This window comes from Colletotrichum phormii (assembly GCF_030913505.1).
Source record: "Colletotrichum phormii strain CBS 102054 chromosome Unknown BDP81scaffold_37, whole genome shotgun sequence".
Taxonomy (NCBI): Eukaryota; Fungi; Ascomycota; class Sordariomycetes; order Glomerellales; family Glomerellaceae; genus Colletotrichum; species Colletotrichum phormii.
This window is the reverse complement of record NW_026851479.1, coordinates 91526-115200: the sequence shown is the minus strand read 5'-3', so window position 1 is coordinate 115200 and position 23675 is coordinate 91526. Positions and strand designations below refer to the sequence as shown.

The 23675-nt window shown below is 50.7% G+C and overlaps 5 protein-coding genes and 2 non-coding genes across 7 annotated transcripts; 4 read left to right on the top strand and 3 right to left on the bottom strand.

Annotated features, from left to right (window-relative positions):
- Nucleotides 1–1111: 1111 nt before the first annotated feature.
- On the bottom strand, nt 1112–2157 carry BDP81DRAFT_476454 (uncharacterized protein; the record flags this gene model as incomplete). Its single annotated transcript, XM_060594771.1, has 2 exons — nt 1767–2157; nt 1112–1628 (listed from the first exon to the last, which is right to left on the bottom strand). The coding sequence occupies exons 1-2, from the start codon at nt 1997–1999 to the stop codon at nt 1112–1114; spliced, it is 750 nt and encodes a 249-aa protein (XP_060438242.1). The 5' UTR covers nt 2000–2157.
- Nucleotides 2158–5487: 3330 nt separating this feature from the next.
- BDP81DRAFT_400410 (aldo/keto reductase) lies at nt 5488–6769 on the top strand (the record flags this gene model as incomplete). Its single annotated transcript, XM_060588690.1, has 4 exons — nt 5488–5652; nt 5726–5903; nt 5969–6379; nt 6438–6769. The coding sequence occupies 4 exons, from the start codon at nt 5488–5490 to the stop codon at nt 6767–6769; spliced, it is 1086 nt and encodes a 361-aa protein (XP_060438241.1).
- Nucleotides 6770–7782: 1013 nt separating this feature from the next.
- Nucleotides 7783–9644, top strand: BDP81DRAFT_466168 (carboxylesterase; the record flags this gene model as incomplete). The annotated part of the gene is made up of 3 exons (XM_060594363.1): nt 7783–8477; nt 8541–8802; nt 8859–9644. The coding sequence occupies 3 exons, from the start codon at nt 7783–7785 to the stop codon at nt 9642–9644; spliced, it is 1743 nt and encodes a 580-aa protein (XP_060438240.1).
- Nucleotides 9645–17456: 7812 nt separating this feature from the next.
- On the bottom strand, nt 17457–18603 carry BDP81DRAFT_400407 (pectate lyase; the record flags this gene model as incomplete). The annotated part of the gene is made up of 3 exons (XM_060588689.1): nt 17457–17593; nt 17659–18064; nt 18136–18603. The coding sequence occupies 3 exons, from the start codon at nt 18601–18603 to the stop codon at nt 17457–17459; spliced, it is 1011 nt and encodes a 336-aa protein (XP_060438239.1).
- Nucleotides 18604–20294: 1691 nt separating this feature from the next.
- Nucleotides 20295–20393, top strand: BDP81DRAFT_t368. Its single transcript has one exon. It is a non-coding gene; the product is annotated as a tRNA-Val (tRNA).
- A 6-nt stretch (nt 20394–20399) lies between these two features.
- Nucleotides 20400–20471, top strand: BDP81DRAFT_t369. The gene has a single exon. It is a non-coding gene; the product is annotated as a tRNA-Ala (tRNA).
- Nucleotides 20472–20624: 153 nt separating this feature from the next.
- Nucleotides 20625–22178, bottom strand: BDP81DRAFT_386524 (S-adenosyl-L-methionine-dependent methyltransferase). Its single transcript, XM_060587010.1, has 4 exons — nt 21825–22178; nt 21729–21763; nt 21348–21669; nt 20625–21284 (listed from the first exon to the last, which is right to left on the bottom strand). Exons 1-4 carry the CDS (start codon nt 22029–22031, stop codon nt 20700–20702), a joined length of 1149 nt encoding a protein of 382 aa, XP_060438238.1. The 5' UTR covers nt 22032–22178; the 3' UTR covers nt 20625–20699.
- Nucleotides 22179–23675: the final 1497 nt, after the last annotated feature.

The window sequence follows — 23675 nt, the reverse complement described above, 5'->3', positions numbered from 1 at the left end:
CTCCTTTCAAGATCGGTTCAGGTACCCAATCATGGCTATCGACGGTTGTCGTAGGGTATATATGGCTCTAATTCCTGCCCGTAATTAACGGCGTCGTTTTTGCGACAACGGTTCTGAACTACGGGTCGCCACTTCACTGCGTTATCTGACCTTGATTGTGGGTAGTTATTGATACTTCGTCACCCCCAGGACCCTACGGTTCGAACCAACATCACTGTGATAGGGATACCAACAGTATATCCTTGCACCAACCGTGTGAAAATCTCTGTATTGATTGATTCTGCGTAAGGAGTAGAAGGGAGATTCCAACCGGAGGTTGGGTGGGTAGTCGAGGTCTAAGTGTACCCCCTCGAGGTGGCCCATGCTTTGCCCCTACTCGCGGCCGAATTGGACTTCCAATCCGACACATACAAACAAGATATTCGATCAAGGGCTAACGGCCGATTTTTGATTTGAGAACCCATTCAGCGTGCCGGAGTTACAATAAGTCACCTCAGTCAAGCAGAATATAGCGCGTCGCCTTTGGCCTATCATGCCTCGATACAACACTTGAATCAACAATGGTCTTCCACCTTTGGCGAATTCGCTAGAAAAACTCCTTCTTATCGTTCTTTGCGATTCTCGAGCGACTCAATTGAATGAATAATTCGGGTATCAATATGACATTCTGACCGGTTTACTCTCTGAAAAACCTTGAAGACAGGTGCTCACGAAAGATTGCCGCAGTTCTGCGGAAGAGTCTTTGGATGATTTTCGGAAGGAAGGCAATTAGGCCCTGATCTCCTCGCGGCCAAGGCCAATTGCCAGTCGCCAGAGGGTACAGCGCCACTGGAAGTCAGGGGGGGGGGGGGGGTGGGGGGGATAATACGTGTGTTTCCAGCGGCGGGAAGGGTTCTGGCAACAAAACTGGCAACAGGCACAGCTTCTCAGAAAACCAGTTCTGAGCATGGAATCAGCCCCTTTGGCAACAACTATACCATCTCCGGCCTGTCTCAGCCACTGATTCAGAAAAGAACATTGCATAACTATGGCGTAGATGAGAGACCGGATCCGGCAGCCAAACTACAGCCAGAAGAGGTTTGGCATCACGGAAAAGGGTTTTCCGTTGTTTTTATGCACCGATTACATCAGCACTGGCAACTGGCAATTGGCTTTGGACGCGAGGAGATATTCTTAGGAACTCTATGATCAATTTCGGTCTTCTCTTCGATAACGCTCGCACGTGCTTCAGGTAAGGTCCGTGAACCCGATCCTGGTACGAGTCGCAATGAGCGTAAAGCACAATCTTCTTGAGCTGAGGAGCCCAGCTTGGGTGCCTCATCGCCTCGTCAAAGAATGTTTCATGCACGAAGAGTTTCTTGTTATCAGCTACGGTGGTGATCTCCAAGTGCTTCAGTCCTGGACAATGTTGGCAGAACGCAATCAAGGATCTGTGACCCAGCTGGGTGGTTGCCGGCAATTTGATAGAACGAAGATTCGGGCACGCTGCCGCCAACTTCACGATGTCATCGTCCGTCAAGGCTTTGGCGTGGTTGTCAGGATGGTAGCCGTCGTCTAAGAACAGGAGTTCAAAGTGCCACAGATTGCGACAGACTTTGATAAAAGAGACAAGCTCGTCGATGATTTCGCTGCAGATAAGATCAGCTGGTGCTATTCAATAGAGTTTGGTGGAGCGGCAATCGTGAAAGTAAAATCGATTGCCGACTTCTGCTGTCACCGAACTGGCTGAGAGCACATGGGCTACACATCAGGACATGTCGACTTACGGTGTCAGATGCGTCCCAATTCCAAAGATGAGCTGTCTTGTCGACGACCCCAGAAAGTCCAGATGATCATTCTTCCGATCCTGATTGCTTCCGAATAAGATATTCTTAGTACCCTTCTCAATGTCGGGACACCTGATACTGTCGGAACGGCAAGGCTGATAAGGAGCAATGGGCAGGTATCGTGGGCTGGCTGGCGCCTGCCCTGGGCGAAGTGGGACAGCCGGCTTAGTCATCACGGCCGGTTAAGGTGGGACAACCACCCAGGCCGTCCCCACCTACTTCGATCGGCCCCTGCCCACAATGTAAATAGGAAGAAGAACAACAACAGCAATTATCACGGACATCGACGTGATTGTTGCTGAAGATACACCCTCATGAGGAAATGTATCACTCCTGTGTTACCAACAGATACGTTTCAACGGCTAGATTGTTGATGTCGTTGGTTTCGGCGGCTGGGGCTCAGACGGAATAGCGACTGTCTGAGGCAGTTGGGCAGGCAAGACCACTTTGTCCGTCGTTACCAGGTCGATGACATCGGTTTCTTCCTCGAGTAGACACACCGAGTCCGTCGATGTTGATGGCATCGAAGAAGCTGGTGGCGTGGCCAACTATGAGGTTGGCGAGGGTTCGGCATGCTGAGGTGCTTCTGGCGTCTTTGGTGCCTTTGGCTGGACTTTGATAGCACGGGCTAGAGCTTCGTTCCTGTCTACCCTTACGAAGAAGCCTGCAAGGGAGCCAGACTTCTTCGCTGTGGAGGACTTTTCTGTCCGAATTGGAGGCATTTTGGCCGATAAAACTTGAAATCACAAAGAAAAATTCACGGTGAGTGATGAAGACGGAAAATGTAGAAAGAGTCAAAGGGGGGGGGGGGTCGAGATATTTCGTGAAAAGTGGAGGCTGGCTAGCACAACAACGATAAATGAAATTCCAGGGATGAGCAATGTCACCTAGGACAGCCATCGAGGGGCATCTGACTTATTACAACGTTCATTTGTCGCTGCAAATTTGTATTCAGAGCATTTTGTTATTGCTCAAATCATCAAGGTCAACTTCATTTTAGTGCTCTGGCTCTGGTCGGCTCGTTGCCAGTAGCCAGTTGCTACCTAGTACAAAGCCACAGCCCCGCCAAACAATTATACCACTGTATTAGGCCGTAGTGTCGGGCATACGAAAGTCTGTTATAGCAGGAAGGGCTCTGGCAACAGATCTCTAGCAGTGGACACCTCTCCGACAATGCCAAATTTGAGCTTACAACCAGCCCTGTTCGGAGTAACTTTACCATGTTCGCCCTGTCTGTCACTGATTCAAAAAAGAATATTTTATAACTTTGGCGTCCACGAGAGAACGGACCCGCCTCCTAGATTTGATAGGTTTAGTATGACGGAGAGTGTTTTTTATGGGTTTCAATGCACATCCTGGCTACTGGCAACTATCAGTGGCAACGATCCAATTAGGCCCTAAGTACAACAGCGAGCTCTTGCGGTTTGAAGTTTAAGATAGCTTTGCGTGCGATTAGTGGTGAAATTGGGCAAAATCGAGCCTTAAATGGCGAGGAAATGTCGAAGCCTGCGATGCTCTCCATGCTACACTTTGTGTTATGTTCAAGTTTGTATCTCCGCCTCGTCCAGTGGACCTCGCTGCTGCCCCGAGGCTCAGAGTAGATCCCATTACTGGGACTGACCAAGTTTTCTGCAGACATGGAAGTGACCTGGATTACTTATACGCAGTTGGCATTGATTGGGCTCTCCGTTAGTGGCGTTAATGCGAATCTTGGCCGTAATAAAGGCTGGGGCCCAACAAGTTATTCAACTTCAGGTGGTGCACTGTTTGGTGGCATCCATATTCTGACATACAATACTGATGAGATGATACTCGCTGTAGAAGTCTTTGTCCACGCTACCCGCATGTGCTCGTTCGCTTAGTTATTTGCAGGCACGATCCTCGACGGAGCTGTCCGAATGCTGCTGTTTCGAGGTGGAACAGCCCCTGATTACTGAAACAGCGTACCTTCAATACTAGCACCAGAGCTAATTTGAGCTCCACGAGCTTCTTTGTGAGTTTCATTCAGACGGCCCAATGAAAACACTAAAGACTTTGTGACAGGCAGATCATAGCATGTTATCTTAACGACAATCAGACTGATCTACAACATCGCGCGGATCGCTCCAAACCCCACAAGACAACTACATTACGGGGCAACGTGTCAGACAAGTCACGGAAGCCTTTTACGATACCGAATACGTAAAATAGGGCTAAACATTCCGTTGACAACGATCGCGCCGAGCAAAAATGGGATGACAGATTAGGATCTCCTAATTCATGACTTGGGGCAATCTCAACTTTGCAAAGGTTTTGGAACATCGATGTACTCTTTCTCCGGCCAAGGGGCTACAAGACTCGACTGAAAGGCAAATTCAGCATCACAAAGTTAAATATGTCCACCACTTCTCTCGTACATCTAAGCTGATTTGCTTTTCGACTCCCATTCATCTCATTTCAAGCCTGTCTGGTACAGATCCTCACTATCAATTATTTTCGCATCAATATCTCTCACGCAGTCGCGGAACTACTTACTATATCCTTCAAAATCAAACACCCGACCATCTCGCCCTCCCTTTTGTGCGCCTCAAAATGCAGCTCACTACTCTGACAGCTTGCCTGGCGCTTCTCGTCGGCCCGGTATTTTCTCGTGAGTACTCAGTTTTCCACAGGGCCGGAGCAAGTGTCCTGTTTTTATCTTGAGTTGTTCGAATAGGGCAGCCCGCTTGGTTTCCTTGTATTATCCAATCACACAGGCGTTTAAAGATACACGAATCAATGAGATGAAATGAAGACATAACTAACGACATGAAACATCTAGAAAGTTGTAACAACGGCCGAGGGTTTTGCAAAGGCAGACGATGCGAGCCAAATAACGACCCGAGCGGCGCTGGCCCGTTTGTTGGTAACTTCAAGAAATGTCAGACCGGAAACGGACGATCTCAAGTCGACGACTTCATTTTGGCGGCGGTAATCAGGATGCTCAAGTCAACGCCGGTGCTGCATGCAATAACGGCAGAGGAACTTGCAGCGCTCGCGGTGCATGCGAACCTAATAACGATCCCAGCGGCGCTGGACCGTTCGTGGGAACTTTTGAGGAGTGCTTTAGTTAGAGATGGTGAATATCATATTCAATACAACCAACCCTTCAGATTTAGTTGACAACTTTCAACACCAATGGCAGCCCCAAGTGAGATAGATGCGACATCGTGTCATCAGTCTTCATGGTGGGCGGCGGAGTTTATATATCTTAAGTCCGGTTCCAGATCAGGGGCAAAGGAGCTTACTCCAGGACCATTCATCCAAAGCAATCCCCTTGCATGAATGACTACAGCTCAAGCTCAGCCCAAGAGCTAATTCCGAATCGTAAATGCTCTGATGGTCAGCAAGCTTTACCAACAGTTGGTGGACTTTTGAGGTAGGCCAGTGATCAGCGCAGTGCGGGGTAGCTCCTCGCCTCTCGGTTCCATCACCGACCCGCGCTGTGACCCCTCCAAAGTATGTCGCGATCGGGCTTGATGACGTTTACGCTGTCGAAGTAGCTACTATTTAGGCCGTCTCTTTGCCCTTTTGACCGTTCCCGCTTCTCACAGGAAGTCAATTAACTGCTAGCCGTCCTCAGCAGATTACGTTCACTCTTCTCAACGCCTTGTTCAACAATCACCCAGCACAACTCGCGACCATGGCATCTAAGGAGCTCCCCGCACGTCTCAAGGAAGGCATCGAGAGCACCAAGGTCGAATACCGCCAGCTCGGAAAGTCCGGACTGCGTGTTTCAGTTCCCATCTTTGGCTGCATGAGTTTTGGAGACTCGCGCACCATCGGCTGGGCTCTGAATGAGGAAGAGGTATATCAGATTCAACATTTGTTTGAATACTGCGTGGTAAATGAGCGGCATCGCTAAGACTATATCTATTCAGGCACTGCCTCTCCTGAAGGCCGCTTACGATAAGGGGTTGAACACATGGGATACCGCGAACGTGTACTCCAATGGAGCTTCGGAGCGAACGATTGGCAAAGCACTTAAGAAATACAACATCCCCCGTGAGAAGGTGGTCATCTTGACCAAGTGTTTCTTTGCTGTCGGCGAAGAGCCAGGTACGTTGTCACAGTCAGCCGTGTCTTTCGTGAGTCGGATTCCTAACGACCTTCGTACTCTGCAGAGACTCGCCACTTCAACTTCCGCGAGGAGATTAACAAGTCCAAGGACTACCAGAACCAATGGGGTTTGTCCAGAGCTTCTATCTTTAACCAGGTAGAGGCTTCGTTGAAGAGACTGGACACTCCGTACATCGACCTCCTCCAGATTCACCGATTCGACCCCAGGACACCCGTAGAAGAGACGATGAAGGCGCTGCACGATTTGGTGCAGACAGGGAAGGTCCGGTACATCGGTGCCAGCAGCATGTGGGGTACCCAATTTGCCCAGATGCAGTTCACTGCCGAGAAGAACGGCTGGACAAAATTTGTGAGCATGCAGAATCAGTATAATTTGTTGTATCGCGAAGAAGAAAGGGAGATGAACCGATTCTGTGACGCCACTGGAGTTGGACTCATCCCGTGGGCTCCTCTTTGTAAGTCAATGGCCCTCAAATTCGGCTTCGGCACATGCTAATCGGTGACATCAATTAGGCCGTGGTCACTTGGCCCGACCCCCGAAGGACTTCGGCTCCACTTCTCGTAGCAAGACCGAGAAGGAGGGTCAGCCTGGAAGCCATGGAACGGTGGAGCCGGACCTCACCATCATCAAGCGAGTTCAGGAGATCGCGGAGAAGCGGGACTGGCCCATGTCCCACGTGGCTCTTGCATGGATCAATAAACGAATCACGAGCCCCATTATTGGCTTCAGCAGCGTCGAGAGAATTGATCAGGCAATCACTGCCGACGGCAAGGTCTTGACCGATGAGGAGGAAAAGTACCTTGAGGAACTGTATCAGGCCAAGGCTATCTCGGGTCATGCGTAATTCAGCCGCGCGGGGAAGGATCTAGCTACTTAGCCTTTGGATAACAAAGTAGAGCCAATCGGATCTTTTCATAAGCCTTCTTGAACATGTCTGTATAGTATCAATAGTAAACAAGATGGCTAGCATCTCCCCGGAAGTTGGCAATGATTGACTCTTCTAAGAAATCGACGAAGCTTCGGTTAAGATATCAAGGCTCCCCGATACCTGCCTCCCGGCACTGCCTTGATATACGGAGCCGAACACGAACTCGGAAGTATGAAGATTCGGACCCCAGATTGGCTGAAGCTGTTTCCGTCTGATCTTCCTCAAATCCTCGTAACACAGACCGTCGCAGAACATGACCTTTTCCCTGATTCGGCGACGGGACAATAACCAACACTATCTCGAACACAACCGATGCAGCCACCTCAGGTCGATTCTAACTCTTGTTCCTCTTTTTCCCCGCTTGACTTACACAATTCATCCTTCCAGGGTCGTACCTCAAGTCACAGCCGTCTGAAAGCATAATCGCATGACACCTGCCGACCCATGATATGCGATCTCGCTGCCGAGGGTGGAAAGCAACATGCTCCTACCCGTAGGACCGGGATACCAGGAAGGCTCCTTACTGAAGTTCTTCAGAGAATTTTCTAACAGCCAAAGACCTTGACAAGTTGTCAAAATATAGGAACACTTCCATTTTGGGTCATGCGATGCGAAGAATCATCCATGATATCCACCATGTCGCTACCTCCCGCGCGGCGCTACCTGGTTCATCTGTAATTAAGCTCATTGGACAAACCCAGACGAAAGTAATGAGATCGTAGTTGCTTGATCGTAATGAGGTCATTGCCTTTCCGTCAGTTCCGAAGACGAGCCCCCGTCGGAATGAATCTTGCATCATATATCGTCTCAGGCCCCCGCCATGACCCAGCCCATTTGGCCCATTTGGGATGATGATCGTATGTTAGTGGAACGTCGAGAAAAAGGGAATCGAGCAGCTCTTGACTCTTTCAAATTGTTGCTACCTCATCATGATTTTCTCGACGCTGGTCTTCGTCTCTCTATTTGCTCAAATATGGGCTGCACCGCAGGAAGGGGGCGGCGAAACCCCCCGAGTCACCATCAAAGCGCCTCAAGCGAACCTGAAAGGCACTACGAAAGGATTTCTCGGAGCCAAGGCTGCTGAAGTTGAATCATTCAATGGAATCCCCTTTGCCAAACCTCCCATTGGGGAGTTGAGGTTCAAGCCACCCGTACGCCTTACCGAAGCCATGGGCGAAGTTGATGCTACCACGGAACAACCAGAGTCGTGCCCGCAATTCATCCTACAGCCCGACTTTGGCTCGCCGCTCATCCCTCCAGATCTTCTCGACAAGGTCCTCAATCTAAATATTCTCAAGAACCTGGCTGTTGGGCAAGAAGACTGTCTTTCTATTAATGTGCAACGCCCCGCCGGGACAAAAGAGGGAGACAAGCTACCGGTGATGTATTGGATCTTTGGCGGTGGCTTTGAATTAGGCAGCACCTCTATGTACAACGGAGCTGGTCTTGTCGCAGAAGGAATGTCTACAGGCAAGCCATTTGTTTTTGTGGCAGTCAACTACCGTGTAGGTGCTTGGGGATTCATGCCGGGGAAGGACCTGATGCAGGAAGGGAGCTCTAATGCTGGTCTTCTGGACCAAAGAATGGGGCTTGAATGGGTCCAGGACAACATCGCCAGCTTTGGGTAAGCCCTCAAGTTTTCAAGGCACGAAGACGAATGAAAAAATGCTAATTGCGCGTGTCTCAGTGGCGACCCGGATAAGGTTACTCTATGGGGAGAGTCGGCCGGTGCTATATCGATCTTCAGCCAACTGACCCTCTACAACGGTAACATTACACGGAATGGGAAGGCTCTTTTCCGCGGCGCCATAATGAACTCCGGATCGGCTGTTCCGACAGATCCAATGGACTCTCCGAAAGCCACAAAGGTCTATGACACGGTCCTTTCCGCGGCCGGGTGTGCTGGGGCAGCTGATCGGTTGAAGTGCTTGCGAGACCTTTCATACGATGTGAGGCTATCGATATGTCTATGTTACTGGACGTGAATTCTAATGTGTATGGATAGGACATGCGGAAAGCCGCCAACTCCGTACCTGGCTTTCTGAGTTATAGCTCAGTTGCTCTTTCGTATCTTCCGAGACCCGATGGAAAGAACATCGTATCGAGTCCAGAGGTATTTGCGACTTCTGGAAAGTTACCCAAGGTTCCCTTCATCCTCGGCGACCAAGAAGACGAAGGCACCCTTTTTGCACTGTTCCAACCGAACATCACTAGGACTCGAGAAGTTGAAGGCTATCTTAGCGAACTCTACTTCAACAATGCCTCTCCACAACAGATTAAGGAACTAGTAGGTACTTACGGCCCCCGCCCTTCTGAAGGATCACCATTCAGGACCGCAGGATTCAACGAAGTCCGACCGCAGTTCAAGCGGCTAGCTGCTATCCTAGGTGACACGGTCTTTACCCTCACCCGTCGAGCCGTATTCAACATCTCCCAAACAGTTCAACCCGAAGTCAACACCTGGAGCTACCTTGCCAGTTACGACTACGGCACGCCTGTTCTTGGCACGTTCCACGGATCGGACCTCCTCCAGGTATTCTACGGAATCAAGCCAAACTACGCTGCTTCGGCGACGCGGGCGTACTACTTCAACTTTGCTTACAACCTGGACCCCAACGACTCCTCTGGCGGCACGGGGAAAGCAAAGATGAATTTAATTGACTGGCCCAAGTGGAGAGACGGGAACAAAATGATGCACATGATGGCGAATAATGCGGATTTGATAGATGATGAATTCCGGCAGGACAGCTTCAACTTCTTGTTGAATAATGTGGAGAAGTTGCGTTTCTAGTCTTATCCCATCGGGTGCTGATGGACCTCATTTTTGCCAAGACTCAAACGCTCCACTATTTACCCATTTTTTCCCCGCGTTGAAAGGGGTACTTGACGGTACGTCATTTATCCCTATGCTCTTTTACCTATTATTGCCACTATTACTACTATTTCAATTAATTCTGCGATGTTTTCTAGTGATTCTGATGCTTCTAATGCTTCTATTACTTCTGTACGTAGTTGTATCCCATCGAGTGCCACTTGACGCCATTTTTGCCAAGCCCCAAAATACCCACTATTTACACTTTATTACCCCGCATTCAAAGGGATACTTAACAATACGTCACTTATCCCTATGCTCTTTTGCCTATTATCACCACTATGTTACGGCCAGCTAGTCGTAGGGGTAGTTTGCAGAAGTTGAGGCTGCGGAACTGGTAACAGTAATCGTAGTCGGGGATAGCTTCAGGGAAGCTATGTCTGTCAATCGTAAGGGTAGGTAAGGCTTCGGTGATCAATCGTAGTCTTGTCAAGGTAGTAGCTGAAAGCGGATGTTAATCCTGATACGAAGTCAATTGCTGAAGAGCTATGGAAAGTCTGTCCTAGAGTCCAGCTCAAGTCCATCCTTATATACAAGTCCTGATCCTGAACATGTCCCTTGTCCCTTGGGTCGTCTTGGGTCATTCTGATCCAGAATGATCGTTTAGCCCCCAAGTCGTGTTGGATCATATTGATCCCAAATGATCCTTATCTTATCATCACGTGACTTGTACCATAGTTCTTCCGTTCCGTGAGAGGGTGCCTTGTGTCCCTTATCTCCTGCATATGTGGTGTATTATAACCGCCGCGAGCCTGCGGGGCAGGCCCTGTTCTTGGTCATGCATGTTGGGTCGTAACACACTATTACTACCATTTCGATTAATACTGCAATGTCTTCTAGTGATTCCGATGCTTCTATTACTTCCGTAAGTAGTTATATAGTAGTTAAGATCCTTCTAGAAGACCTTACTACTACCTATAATACAGACTATATGCCAGAACGCTGTGACGCAGCAACAGTCCGGCCCCACGAACCTCCAGCTACCGAGCATAGACCTCCGGGCTCCTTCCGGCCCTTTGACGTGCCAGCCCGGGCCCAAGAAGTACAGCAGCTGCCGGCAAGCCCGCTGGATCTCTTCGTCCATTACGTTCCGCAGAGTCTCGTGGAGCAGTGGGCCCAGTGGACAAATGCGATGCCGTTGTCTGGCCCTAGGGCTAGAACGTCTAGAGTAAATTCATGGCGGCAGACTTCAGTAGAAGAGATCTACCTCTTCCTAGGGATCCTATTATATATAGGGATCCATAGGGAATCTACATTATCAACATATTGGTCAACCCAAGAGCAAAGAGAGGATCCTATCCACCTATTTACGCGGTTTAGTTCTAGAAACCGATTCCAACTACTGCTCCGGCGACTACGGATATTTAATACTGCTGAATTCCAGCCCAGCCAGCCCAGCCAGGGCCGGGGCCGGGCTCAAGATAAAATGCCAGATGTATACCGGAAGGTTAACCAGTGGTCAGCCCACATCCAAGAGACTGGGGATTCCTTTTGTACACCTGGTTCAGATCTTACAGTTGATGAGGCTATGGTTCGATTTACAGGTCGATCTCTTAAGACAACAACGATTCCAACGAAGCCTATTCCAACTGGCTATAAGATCTGGATCCTTGCCCAGTCTGGCTATTGTATACGGTGGCTGTGGCACGTACATGGAAAGGGCCCATACGCATTAGTCCCTCAGGCCCAGCCAGCTGGGCTGGCTGCTGGAAAGCTGGCTCTGTTGACACCAAAACAACAGGTAGTAACTACCCTTGTTTCCCTACTTCCAGCTGCAACCTACCACGTCTTTCTTGACAACCTCTTCGCCTCTATACGGCTCTTTCGTACCCTACGGAAGCAACAGGTTGGAGCTTCTGGTACCTGCCGAAAGGATAGTGGGATAGAAAAGACCTTAGTTGATGAGAAAGAGACTAAAGGAGGAGAAATACCCTGGGGTGAAGTACACTGTATCCCTACTTTAGATGGGGAGGTAAGCTACTAGCCCGCCCTACCTAGCCCTACTTAGCCCAGCCCAGCCCAGCCCAGCTAGCCTACCTAACTAATTAGTAAATAGGTTAACCAGTTCACTTGGAAGGACAATGCCCTTGTACTCTTCCTGTCAACTGTCTTCCAGGACGGGCAGGAAGTTATCCGCAGCCGCCGCCGCCCAGCTGGGAATTCTGCTGCCAAGAGGGCTGCCCGACAAGTATTTGGCCCAGATGTCCGCAAGGACTTACCAATCCCTAGGGCAATTGATGAATACAACCACAAGATGAATGGGGTTGATGTGAGTGACCAGATGAGGTCCTATTATCAATATAGCCACCCTGCTCGTCGAGGGGGCTAGCAGTCAATTACCTGGAATTTCCTGCAGGAAGTGGTAGTTGTGAATAGCTTCCTACTGCAGCTCTGGGGCAGTCCTAGGTGGCGGAAGGTGAAAACCTACTACCAATGGCGGCAGCTGCTTGCAGCCTAGCTTTGTGCCAGTGGACTACAGTACAACTTGTGAGGGGTAATGTCCCGTCAGCATACTGATCGGCGCCCCCCTTCGCCAATTAAATCCCAGAAAAATCTGGTACATTCGTTTGCTATATATTCTGGCTGTGATAGATGTACCAGCATTTATTATTGTTACATAGGGCTACTCCACACTGCTAGTAGCCGGGTCGCGACTGTTTACGACGCCTGCCGTTACTACTAACCTCCCTAAGTGCCACTCTCGACTTTGGCCTCGAAAAGTTATAGGCTACGTAAGGAGAGGGGTTTTTGCGTGGCTCCCGCGTATGAAGCTGCTAGGGAACATCTTGCCTCCGCGTATCTGTAGCCCTCTGAGGCCTAGATCTCTTGCGAGCTCCTACTAATGGCCTAAAGTGCTGAATTAGCTGGGTAGAAAGCAGTCTGCGCCATTCGTACTGGCTCTCGAGAGATCTCTAGTTTAGGCGCCCCTATTGCTGTAGAAGATATGTATTCACAAGTATGCTCTCGAGCAGGAAGTTCCAAGCAATTGAATCCCATCCTCCTCTTCTGATTGGCCGCCCATATTGATAATATGACCTCATCTGATCGCTCGTATCGACGCCGTTCATATTATGGTTATAATCGTCGATATAGACGGGCACCGGAAGAAGCTTCCGGACTTCGGAGCCGAACACTTGACGAGCGGCCCGCTTCGCCGAGGAATCGCCGGTAGGCCGGCGGCGGTTCCGGAGGACCTCGGCGGTGTAGTTGTAGATAGTCGTGAGGAAGAGAAGCAAGGCGTTATCCTTCCAAGTTAGCTAGTTAACCTAGAATATGCCAAAAGAGCATATCAGAGTATAAATCAGTATAAAGAGAAGTTCTGTTGATCATACCTGACCATCTGTAGTTGGGATACAGTGGATTCGACCCCATGGTATCCCTCTGCCCTCTGTCTCCTTCTCCTTCGACGAGGATCTCGCTGATGACGGCGTCTTTTCGGCAAGTGCCCGTAGCGCCGATATTCTGCTGCCGGAGGGCCCGGAAGAGCTTCACCGAGGCGAATAGATTATTTAAAAAGACGTGGTAGACCCCCGGAGGCAGTAGGCTGAGTAGGGTAGTAACCACCCGCTGCGTCGGCGTCAGGGCCGCTTTTTTAGCAGCCTCGTCGCCGGGCCGGAGCCGGGCCTGCGGCACAAGTCCGTACGGACCCTTGCCGCAAGAGTGCCATAACCACCGGAGGCAGTAGCCGTTTTGAGCCAGTACCCATACCTTAAACCCGGTAGGAGTCGGCTTTGTTGGTATCGTTGCCGTCTCCGTAGACCGGCCCGTGAACCGAACCATAGCCTCGTCGACGGTGAGGTCGGAGCCGGCGGTGTAGAAGCGGTCCCCGGTCTCTTGGATATGAACGGACCAGCCGTTAACCTGCCGGTAGACCTTCGGCATCTCCTCGTCTCGGGGCCGGCTCGTCGAGTACGGAGGTATCGTAGATCCGGATTCGCCAGCAGAGTAACTGGGAGCGATTCCGGGGCATATATCGGATAAAGAGATAGACAGGGTCCTCCTTCTCTTGCTAAGAGCTCCAGTATCTTATGTATTTAATTTCAAGGTAGATTCCTATATAAATAACAATACCTAAGAAGAGGTAGATCTCTTCTGCCGAAGTGTCACTCTACGCGAACGTTCGAGATTCAGGCTAATGAGGCCCGGCCACCGTCAGCGGCGCGGCGTTCGTCTACTCCGACTATCTGTCGATAAGATCCGTAGGTATCCCATCGAGTGCTGCAAGGCGACAGTACATTGAGATGCGGGGGAGCAGCCAATCGGGCCACTTCGGGCCCCTTTTTCCAACCAACCAACGTAATTGATAATAGATACTTCCAATTACTAGAGATTCTGCGTATGAAATCGGTACCAGCAATCTTCTGAGTTACAGAGAGCTACATCGCACTCGAGGCAGCCCATCCTCGTGTACTTCCGCCGCTGCGGTTGGGTATGGATATTACCACTAATTTCGCCCAGCGCAGTCCTCGCTTTTACTTGCGATATCGTACTACAACCCACGCAAGCAGAATTGGCATTTCTGTGCCCTCGTACGTGTAATTGCCACGGTACTGCCTCGTTCCTTTTGTCTGTTGCCCTCCTTGGACGTCCCCGTCGACGACCTTCTGCCAATGGTCCAAACCTCTGAATTAGGTGGGCAGAAAGCAGTCTACGCCATTCATACTGGTTCTGAACCCGGGGCCACTCAGGATCTCCCCATTGTTGAAGACGAAAGGTATTAATAATAATGACTTCGAGGAGAAAGTTCCAGGCAATTGCCTGCCAACTGCCCCGCCTCACGGGCCGGCTGAAGTCGTAATAGGACCGCATTTGGTCCCCGGTATCTACGCCGTTCATACGGTGATTGTACTCATCGATTGCGAGTGGAATCCGGAGATCCTTCCGCACTTCGGGCCCGAAGACCTCCCGTGCTGCCCTCTTCGCAGCGGTATCTCCAGCCGGCCGTTTGCGGTTTCGTACAACGTCGGATGTCTCTCGGAAGACCGTCGTGAGGAAGAGAACGAGGGAATTATCCTTCCAAGTGAACTGGTTGACCTGGAAGTTATTCCAATGAATGGTTTGGTATGGAATAGCCACTGACAGTGATTTGGGTTAACATACTTTCCCGTCAGCCGTGGAAATCGCGTGTAGTTGACCCCATGGAAGTCCCTTGCCGTCAGTCTCTTTCTCAGCAACCAATGTCTTGTCGATTCCACTATCCTTCCGGCACGTGCCGGTGGCACCGATCCGCTGGTCACGGAGGGCCCGGAAGAGCTTTACTGAAGCAAATAGATTATCAAGAAACACGTGATAAGTGGCCAATGGAAGCAAGGAAAGCAGTGATGTGACCACCCGCTGGGTCGGCGTCAAGGCTGTTCGCCGGGCCTCCTCGTCGCCGGCTGCGGGCCGGGCTTGTGCCACGAGGCCGTAGGGCCCGTCACCGTGGACGTGCCAGAGCCAGCGGAGGGAGTACCCGGCTTGCGCCAGAACCCAGACCTTGAAGCCGGTTGGAATCGGCTTCGTCGGGATCGTCGTGGTCTCCACTGCCCGGCCCGTGAAGCGGACCATGGCCTCGTCGACGGTGAGGTCGGAGCCGGCCCGGTAGAAGCGGTCGCCGGTCTCTTGGATGTGAGCTGACCACTCGTTGACTTGCTGGTACACCTTCGGCATCTGCTTCTCCCGGGGCTGCCCGCGGCGCCGGCCTGCCGTCGACGGCACGGAAGCAGGGATCTTGGCCGGGTCGAAGATCCGGATGCGGCGGAGGAGGAGCTGGAAGCGGTCCCTCGAGATAAATCGAGTAAACAAATGGATAGGATCCTCTGTCTGTTGTGAAGTAGACCAGTATTTAGATATTTTGGTTTCAGGGTGTAAGCCCATATAAATCAAAATGCCCAAAAACAAATAGACTTCGTCTACAGTCGCTGACTTCCACTTGAGACTGCGAGAGTGTTTCTTAACCGGGCCCAGCCTCGCCGAGCGCGGCGCCGCATTCGTCCACTTAACCCACCGGCCGACGAGGCTGGCCGGCACGAACTCGAGGAGGAGGTCCAGCGGCTGCGGTGGTAGGCTCCGGACCTCCGTGGGCCGCTGCGGCACCTCGAAAGGCACGAACTGCCCAGGGATACCGGGCTCAACCTCCGGAGGCTCGCGGGGCCGAACAGTGGCATTGTCACATTGCTCCGGCGTACAGTCGGCAGTGCAGGCGGCGGCGAGGTCCTCGGGCAGCAGGGCAAAGATACACGACTTCGCCGAGCCCGTGGAACGGCCAGATCCGTCAGAATCGTCAGAATCCATTAATTGAGTATTGGTAATGATGGATTTGGTAGATGTACCGGAGTGGAAATCATAGGGGCAACTCAAGCAGTGGATGTACCAGATGCGGTGCGGGGTAAAAGGGGGCCCGTTATGTGGAGCCAATGTACTGTCGCCTTGCAGCACTCGATGGGATATACTGTAAAAAGAAGTCTAGAGGAGTCGGCGGTAGGTCTCCTATTATCGCTTCGCGAGGGGGCACGTCGAAAGGGTCGAATCTGCCGGGTTCGCCAGCCCCAACTTCGGGGGCCTTATAAGGTCGGTATGTAGCCCCATCACAGGTCTCGGGCGTACAATCGGTAGTACAGGCGACTCTTCTGGGGTTACGGCGACGTGAATACATGATCGTACGGAGGTCGTAGACGCGTCAGAATCGTCTGAATCTATCATAACATGTAGTAAAGTGATGATTTTGGTGGTGAAAGTAGGGATAAAATCATAGGGGTAAGTGACGTATTTCGATGTACTGATGTGGTGCGGAGAAAAAGTGGCTCCAAAAGTGGCCCCAAAAGTACTGTAGTCCACTGGCACCCGATGGGATAGATAAAAGGAATACCTCTATTCCATGGGAACACTATAGGAAGGGATTAAGAAAGGCTTGTTCACCTTGCTCTTATTGTGGTAGTAGGAAGGTATTACGGTAGCCTTTAGGTAAGGTATTTAGGAATAGCCTTACTCGGTAGCAGCAGCGGAAAAAAACTCGGAAGGGCTGCTTAGACTGTGACGTACTATCATGTATTGATAGAGATTGCTGGTACCTCTGGCATACCCAAAATCTATAGAGATTAGAGGTATTAGAAATCGATTGGTTAACTTAAAGATTTTCCACGCCCTTATTGGCTCTACCCCGCTCATGGCAAAAATGAGGTCCATCAGCACCCGATGGGATAGGAGACAGACTAGTTTGCAATTGGACTTGAAGCTGGCTTCTATGGTCTCGTCTTGTCGAGGTCAGGGTTGAGGAGACATAGTCTGTCGTAGGGACACCAGTGGTGTTTGTTCCATGCGCATCTACGTCGCCGTTCTTACCAAATAATACTCACGAAAATGATTCTCCTCCATAATTCTATGCCGATTATCATTTCAAGAGAGTGCGTGAAGTTGCACTGGCCACGCCCATAACCGGTGTTAGTGCGGCCGGTGTGGTGGTCATCCGATGATAACTTGCGATGACACAAATGTCCACCTAAGCTCAAAGCAGTCCATTGATGCGATCTGTCCCACAAGACTCCATTTAGTATAAAATGGCTGTTCTATTACTAGTTAGGTAGCTTGTAGTGATTTGGTGGGATCCTTATACCAAAAGCAAAACTTCCAAGAACGGTTTGAAGAACGAGCCACACACAATGTTTACGGCGAGGAATATGAAGAGTGATCTGATTCTGTTAAATCTTCTATCTGCGTGAAATATCTACACTCTATGACAGTGGGTCCAACGTTTCAGATCCGGCCAATTCCTGCGCCAAGTTTGACGATGGGTGCTACCAAAGGCAAAGGAGTGAGCTTGAACTTGTAGGGCGCCTTGTAAAAGTCACCCTTTTGGGTGATATTGACACCAGCTTTTCCCCAGTCGTTGGCTATCGTCTTATCAGCATGGTTCTCGGGAAATTTCTATTTAAATCAGGAAGAAGCATTCACTTACGAGCACCAAGATTAGCAAAGCCGTCCAATTCCTCATCACCACAGACACAGGTATTCGGCGAATCATCGGGGATGACGAGGCCATACGTGCTAAGCGCCTCACGCGTGTTTCCACGGAAGACGTTACCCTCGACGAGAACCTGGTTGTCGGAGCGAGAGTGGATTGCCTGGTAGAGGAAGTCTTCGTAGAGGTTGCTGTAGATATGCTGGTGCCCGAAGCGACCGGCAGGCCCGCGAGTGCCTTCGTTTTTCCAGTAATTGTGGTGGTAGGTAACGTGAAGATGGCCAAAGTCTAGGTCGCGGAATGTCGCATCGTTGCCGATGAGGGATGATTTCCAGTGGTCGTGGAAGTAGTTCCAGGAAACAGTGATCCAGTCTGAAGCACGGATGATGTCAACCTGGCCGTCCTGTTCGATTGAGGTCAGTAACGTTTCCAATCAAGTATCCCCCATGATGTGAGGAAGACGTTTCCACATACATAGAAGTCTGGGCCTTTGGTGATATCTGAGGTGAATTCATTGTGGTCCACCCAGACCCTGGTAGAGTTCCGGATCGTGATGCAGTCATTGTCCAAGATATGACTGATCTTTAGATTCTGCAAGATGACATTGGTCGCATTGTAGACATTGACGCCCTTGCCGGTAATGTGTGCTGTGTTCTTATAGCCAACCAAGCTCTTGTTGGATCCGACATTGAGGCGTGCAGGCAAGACGAACTCGCCCTTGAGGACCACGATCTTGGGATCACTGCCAGCCACCGCGGTCTGGAGCTCAGGAACGCTGGAGACCGTTACAGTTGGGCCTCCTTTGCCTCCGGTGGTCTTGCCGAGTGGGTTGTCTTTGGCGAAGCCTTCGACTTCCCAAGAGGCGAGACCGAGCCAGTCGAGGGGATTGGCTGTGGTCAAGCCTACGAAGGCGCAGAGAATCACCGAGATGTTGACTCTCATGATTACAGCTGTCTTGAGATTGAACCGAGGTCGAAAAAGAAGGATAGGGAACCACACAGAGTGGGATTTGACTAGTGCTGACGACAGACTACCACATCTACAATAACGGCTCATTGACTTGAAGGCCGGTGTCTGGCCCTACTTATACACAATCCTTCACAGCTATGCGCTCCCGGCTTCCTGCAAATTAAAGCTCCTCCATGCCCTGAACTGAGCTTCGAGCCAGGTCCCAAGCTACTGGATCTGCAGCTATTCCGTGATTCTATTAACGTCATGAACACTTCCTACGAGCATGCGGAGAACCCTGTCTGCCTTGCAGAAATTGCAGAAGCCATCACCAATGATAGGCATCCAAGATAACAGGTCGAGAGTCTTGGCTCAGCCACAGCGCCACGGAAACACTACGCCAAGATCCAGCTAACGATGGCGCTCATCTGCCAGTGGTGGAAAATGGACACTCCGGACCAAGATGGGATGCGGCAGGAATGGCACGGGATGGTATAGAGTAATTGCCAGTTGGGAAAGACAAGGTGTTGGACGCAGCCAAGCATGATCACTGCGACTAGAAATCAAGCGAAATGGAGAGCCTTTTGCCTGATGTTGTGGTGCTTGATGGGGGGTATTGGAGGGTGTCTGCAGGTTGCAGGGACATGTCGTGGATGCAGTTGGCTGATATTAAAGCCTAATCTATGGAAATTGGGGTAAAAGGTGTTCGGGTGCAACGACAGAACTTGGCGATGATTGGGTCCCTGGGAACAAGCTTATGGGCTTCCCGGAAGTCAAATAGAAAGTTTGTTCGGGCTCGATCTAGAAAACACGTCAACGGGCTCACTTCCTTTGTATCGACATGTCAATTGTGGAGAGAAAGGAATGCTGTATCGATTGGAAGCTTTCAAGGCTAGGTACTATGAAATCCAGGGCAATCTTCGCGTCTTGTTGTCCGAAGTCTGTTGCCCAGGCTTTAGAATATTAATACTCTCAGGGCTACAGAATTATTATTATCCCTCACGAAATGCACATAATGTAGCCTGCATATGCGTTGCCGCGACGCCCAGGGCTAAATCAGCCTGTGAAATCGATGGATCCGGCGTCGAGTCTCATACGAGAACGCTCTCAATCTCAATCGCCCTGTATTCCCTTTGGCTCGGAGGCGTTCGGAATTCCCCGCCACGCGGAGCCCATGTCTAGATTCTTCCATGAACCACGTTGTCAAGTGACACTGCATCTAATCAGCCGATTTATCTTATTCACGTGCTCATTATTCTAGGAAGTGGGTCAAGTCTTTCTCGATTCTGATTGAGCTCAGGAATTTGTTTGATCCTCCGTCGGCCCATTGTCATGACTTTTCTTCACGCTTTCTTCCATGTTTCCAGAAGAGCCTCGGAGGCTTTTGAGACAACTCGAAAGTTGTCTCGAGGAAATTTCTTCCATAAATGCCTCCCGCCAGCAAGGAAGCTTTACGCAAGGGGCTTTTGAGGCGCTGATGGTCTCACTTCAGCCCTTCGGCCAAACCCGTCCGCTTCGGGACCTCAGCTCCGGCCCAGAACGCCGGTGTAGACCCCGCCCCGCCGACACGGCCCCACCAGGGCTCGTCTCCCTCGCTTCACGACTCAAATGCCCACACATCTGCCATCCCCCACCACAACCATTCCTATTGCGCAATTTCCGTCCTTGACTTCAACAATTCAACTGGTCTGGTGGTGTAGTTGGTTATCACGTCAGTCTAACAGATTCGAGGCAATTCGGACTGAGCACACTGAAGGTCTCCGGTTCAAGTCCGGGCTAGATCATCACATGGGCGATTGGTTTAGTGGTATAATGACCGCTTAGCATGCGGTAGGTCCTGGGTTCGATTCCCAGATCGTCCATTCTTTTGCCAATCTGAGCTTGGGGTGCCTTCGCATTTGCTTTTTGGGCTTTGATTGTCTGCTCCTACCTAGCTGGGCTTCTATTCGAAGCATTGATGCCGCTGACAACCATCAGTTAGAAGATGATTAGGACAATTGATCAAGCATTATTAACTTCCATTGTAAAGGTCTATGGTTCTAGATCTACTCTAGTTGCGAGTAGGAAAATGGTTTGAACTGCACAAATGCCTACTCTTCTTTCGCGGGTTTGCGTCCAACCATCAGATACATAGGCGTGAAAATCTTTTCCTTGCCACCGAGAACCAACGCATCAGCAGCAACACAAAGGCTATCCGACATCTTCATCAATCCAGGAGGCGCAAGCCTTAATGTCTCCATAAGCCCAAGGAACCCATGTGTGAACGCTCTTCCCAGCCCAGTCATACGGAAGGTGTAGAGCAAGTCGCCCACCGTCTGCGCGTGTCTCCAGCTACCCGCGTCCAACGGCCAGTACCACGGACTCGGATCCGGACGCTCTGCCATGTCTTCGTTCTGGATCATCTCGAACCCGGCTGCCTGGAAGGCGCACACTGCTTCGGATGCCTTGACCATGTTGGCGATGCCGTCTCCTTGTTCGATGTCGATGCGGATCTTGCGCAGAAGGAGGTCTTCGTTGTCGTACTTCTCCGTCATGACCCACTCGTAGACGCCAAAGACGCCGCCGGGCTTGAGGACGCGGAAGATTTCCGAGTAGACGTCTTGCAGAGAAGGGGCGTGAACGGTGGCTTCGATGGCGTAGACCGCGTCAAAGGTGTTGTCTTCGAAGGGAATGTTCTGTGAAACATTTTGTGTTAGCTGCGTTTGAAGGGGGGTTTAGGGCACAGTGAAGTTTCATACCATGAAGTCGGCCTGGACGAATTGAACCTGCTTATCCAACTTTGATTTCACAGCATACCTCGTGGCTCGTTCCACCTGGTACTCGTTGATGTTGAGGCCGGTGATGTATGCCCCCGTGAACTTGGCAATCTCCCGAGCAGGTCCGCCGACGCCGCAACCAACGTCCAGGACCTTCATATCCTTCTTGATATCGATGACGTGGGCTAGGTAGTGTTCGTGTCTTGCAATGCTTTGCTTGAAGGATTCCCCGGCAGCAAGTCGAGCAAAGTGGAAGCTTTGGCCAAAGCCGTACTCGTAGAAGTCGGTCGCTAGATTGTAGTATCTGTAAAACTAATGGTTAGACGATGAACTTGCTTCTTGATATGGACTTTGAGGACTTGCTGTCGGGTCAAGGAAGCATAATTTGCTGCACGAGCCTGTGTGAAACCAAGTGTTAGGCAAAGTTGGGTAAAAAGCTGGTCGAAAGGTCGAATGTACCTCACGGTCTTCTTTCGTTTCCTTTTGTGCGCTCTTGTTGTCCCAATGACTGAAGTACTCGTCTGTGGCTGCCTTCTGGGCTTCGTAGTCCTTCTTCAATATTGCTGACATGCCGACATCTTTGGACGTCCCCTTGTGAAGAATCTTCTCAAACGTGGCATCTCGGGCCAAGAGCATCTGCCCTTCCCCTGGGATTGTTCCAACCATTGTGATGAATTACGAACTGGATTTTGTAGGCGGTATTGAGGTGTAATCGTGACGGCTGGTTTGGCGCTGCCTGAAATCGGTAGGAAGTTGGCTCAACTTGTTGAAAGACGTACTTCTCGAGGGCTTACTTTCCCATCGCAGTATGAGCGTCTTCTCTGCTTTTAAATATTTTCTCTTCTCTTCAGCCATTACTATCAAAGACTTAGATATATAGTATCTATCAACTACAGAGTAACAGAGGCTCAGATCTCAGACACGAATACGTGATAAGCTCTTCGATGATAATCAAATCCGAATACGAATGCGCTTCTCTGACCCCCCCTGCGAATGTCAGAACCGTCACCTCGGGCACGGCTCAAGAGTCTCTCTGATTCGTCGGCGCTACCTAAATGGGAAAGACAGTGGAGCACGAAGATGATGAAATGCAACAACCCGTTCGCTCCCGCAGATCCGCGTCTTCAGTCAATGGAGGATCTTGATGACATTTGTGGATTTCTTCCGAGATGTCGCGTCTTCTTTGCAGGCATCATCTCGCTTTGCCATGCTTTCTGATGAGATTGCTGGTTCGCGGGAGACCCAGCTTTCGAGCCCATTCAGGAAAGGCGCCGGTTTGATTTATCTGTGCCGCTCCGAGAGCCATGAACACGAATACGAAGGGCTTGATCCTGCACTACTTGCTTTGAGGTTGATATTTGAAAAGTCGGCACAAAGCTACGACGGAGACTGGCATATCGTAGGTGCCCATAGCTTTGATTGAAAGAATTGAGCACTTTCACGTTCGAGTCTTGCACCGCCTGCTAACAAAACCCCGTGAAAAGTCTGCCAAAAGGTGGCTTGAATCATTGCGCTACTGAACTCGAAAAGGGCTCCATCCGGGTCCGGCCATTGGGATCGCGATGGCGTTCAACTTCCAACAATCTCTCTGGAGCCCCAAGTCGTGGAGTCATTCCATCATTTGCTAGCATACATTTATCTTGATACCTAGATCCAGATAAAATGGCCATGATCTTGGTTGTACACGGCAATGGTGCTTTCTTTAGTCTGGCAGGTTGAAATTAAGAGGTGTGGAGCTCGCAACAGGGACTGACAGGACTATGAGCCACTGCAATAACACCTCTCGTATGCGGCTGTTGTTCTAACAACGACCGAGAAACTGCCAAGCTCTGCTATGTCCTCCCGATGGCGCGGCATTTTACTGTTTCTTCCGGTTCCGTTGCGGGTGTGGGGCAGGGCTTGGTGCCAATTACCGGGGGACGGGCCCGGGCTTTGGGGCCCCGGCAACTTCGGAAGGCAGCCGGCGGGCCGAGCATGTGATAATCGGTATAATGGAGACAAGACGGGCCCGGGCATCTGGTTCCTGCCCCGTTTTGATGCTGCGGTAACGATGGGCTAAGGCCCGAACCCGATATTGGCTCCACTTACGGTGCATACTGATCGGAGTCGCGACTCGTGACTCGCGATGGCCCTATCCGTATCGCACAGCTGCATACTTGAGCCATCCTTGTCACTCCCGTCGGCAGTCTTGTGTGGTACCTAGTCTTCGTCAGCCTCAATGGCTAGTCATTTTCTAGGTTCATGTCCCGTTGACAAGATAGTGAGTTCGCCCTAAACCGCCTTAGAATCTGGGTCGGCCAGATTTGCGGT

Coding starts and splice junctions, on each gene's coding strand:
- BDP81DRAFT_386524 (XM_060587010.1), bottom strand. CDS start 22,031: ATGGTTGGAACAATCCCAGGGGAAGGGCAGATGCTCTTGGCCCGAGAT. Junction 21,764..21,824: donor AAACGAAAGAAGACCGTGAG/GTACATTCGACC, acceptor GGTTTCACACAG/GCTCGTGCAGCAAATTATGC. Junction 21,285..21,347: donor TCGTCCAGGCCGACTTCATG/GTATGAAACTTC, acceptor AATGTTTCACAG/AACATTCCCTTCGAAGACAA.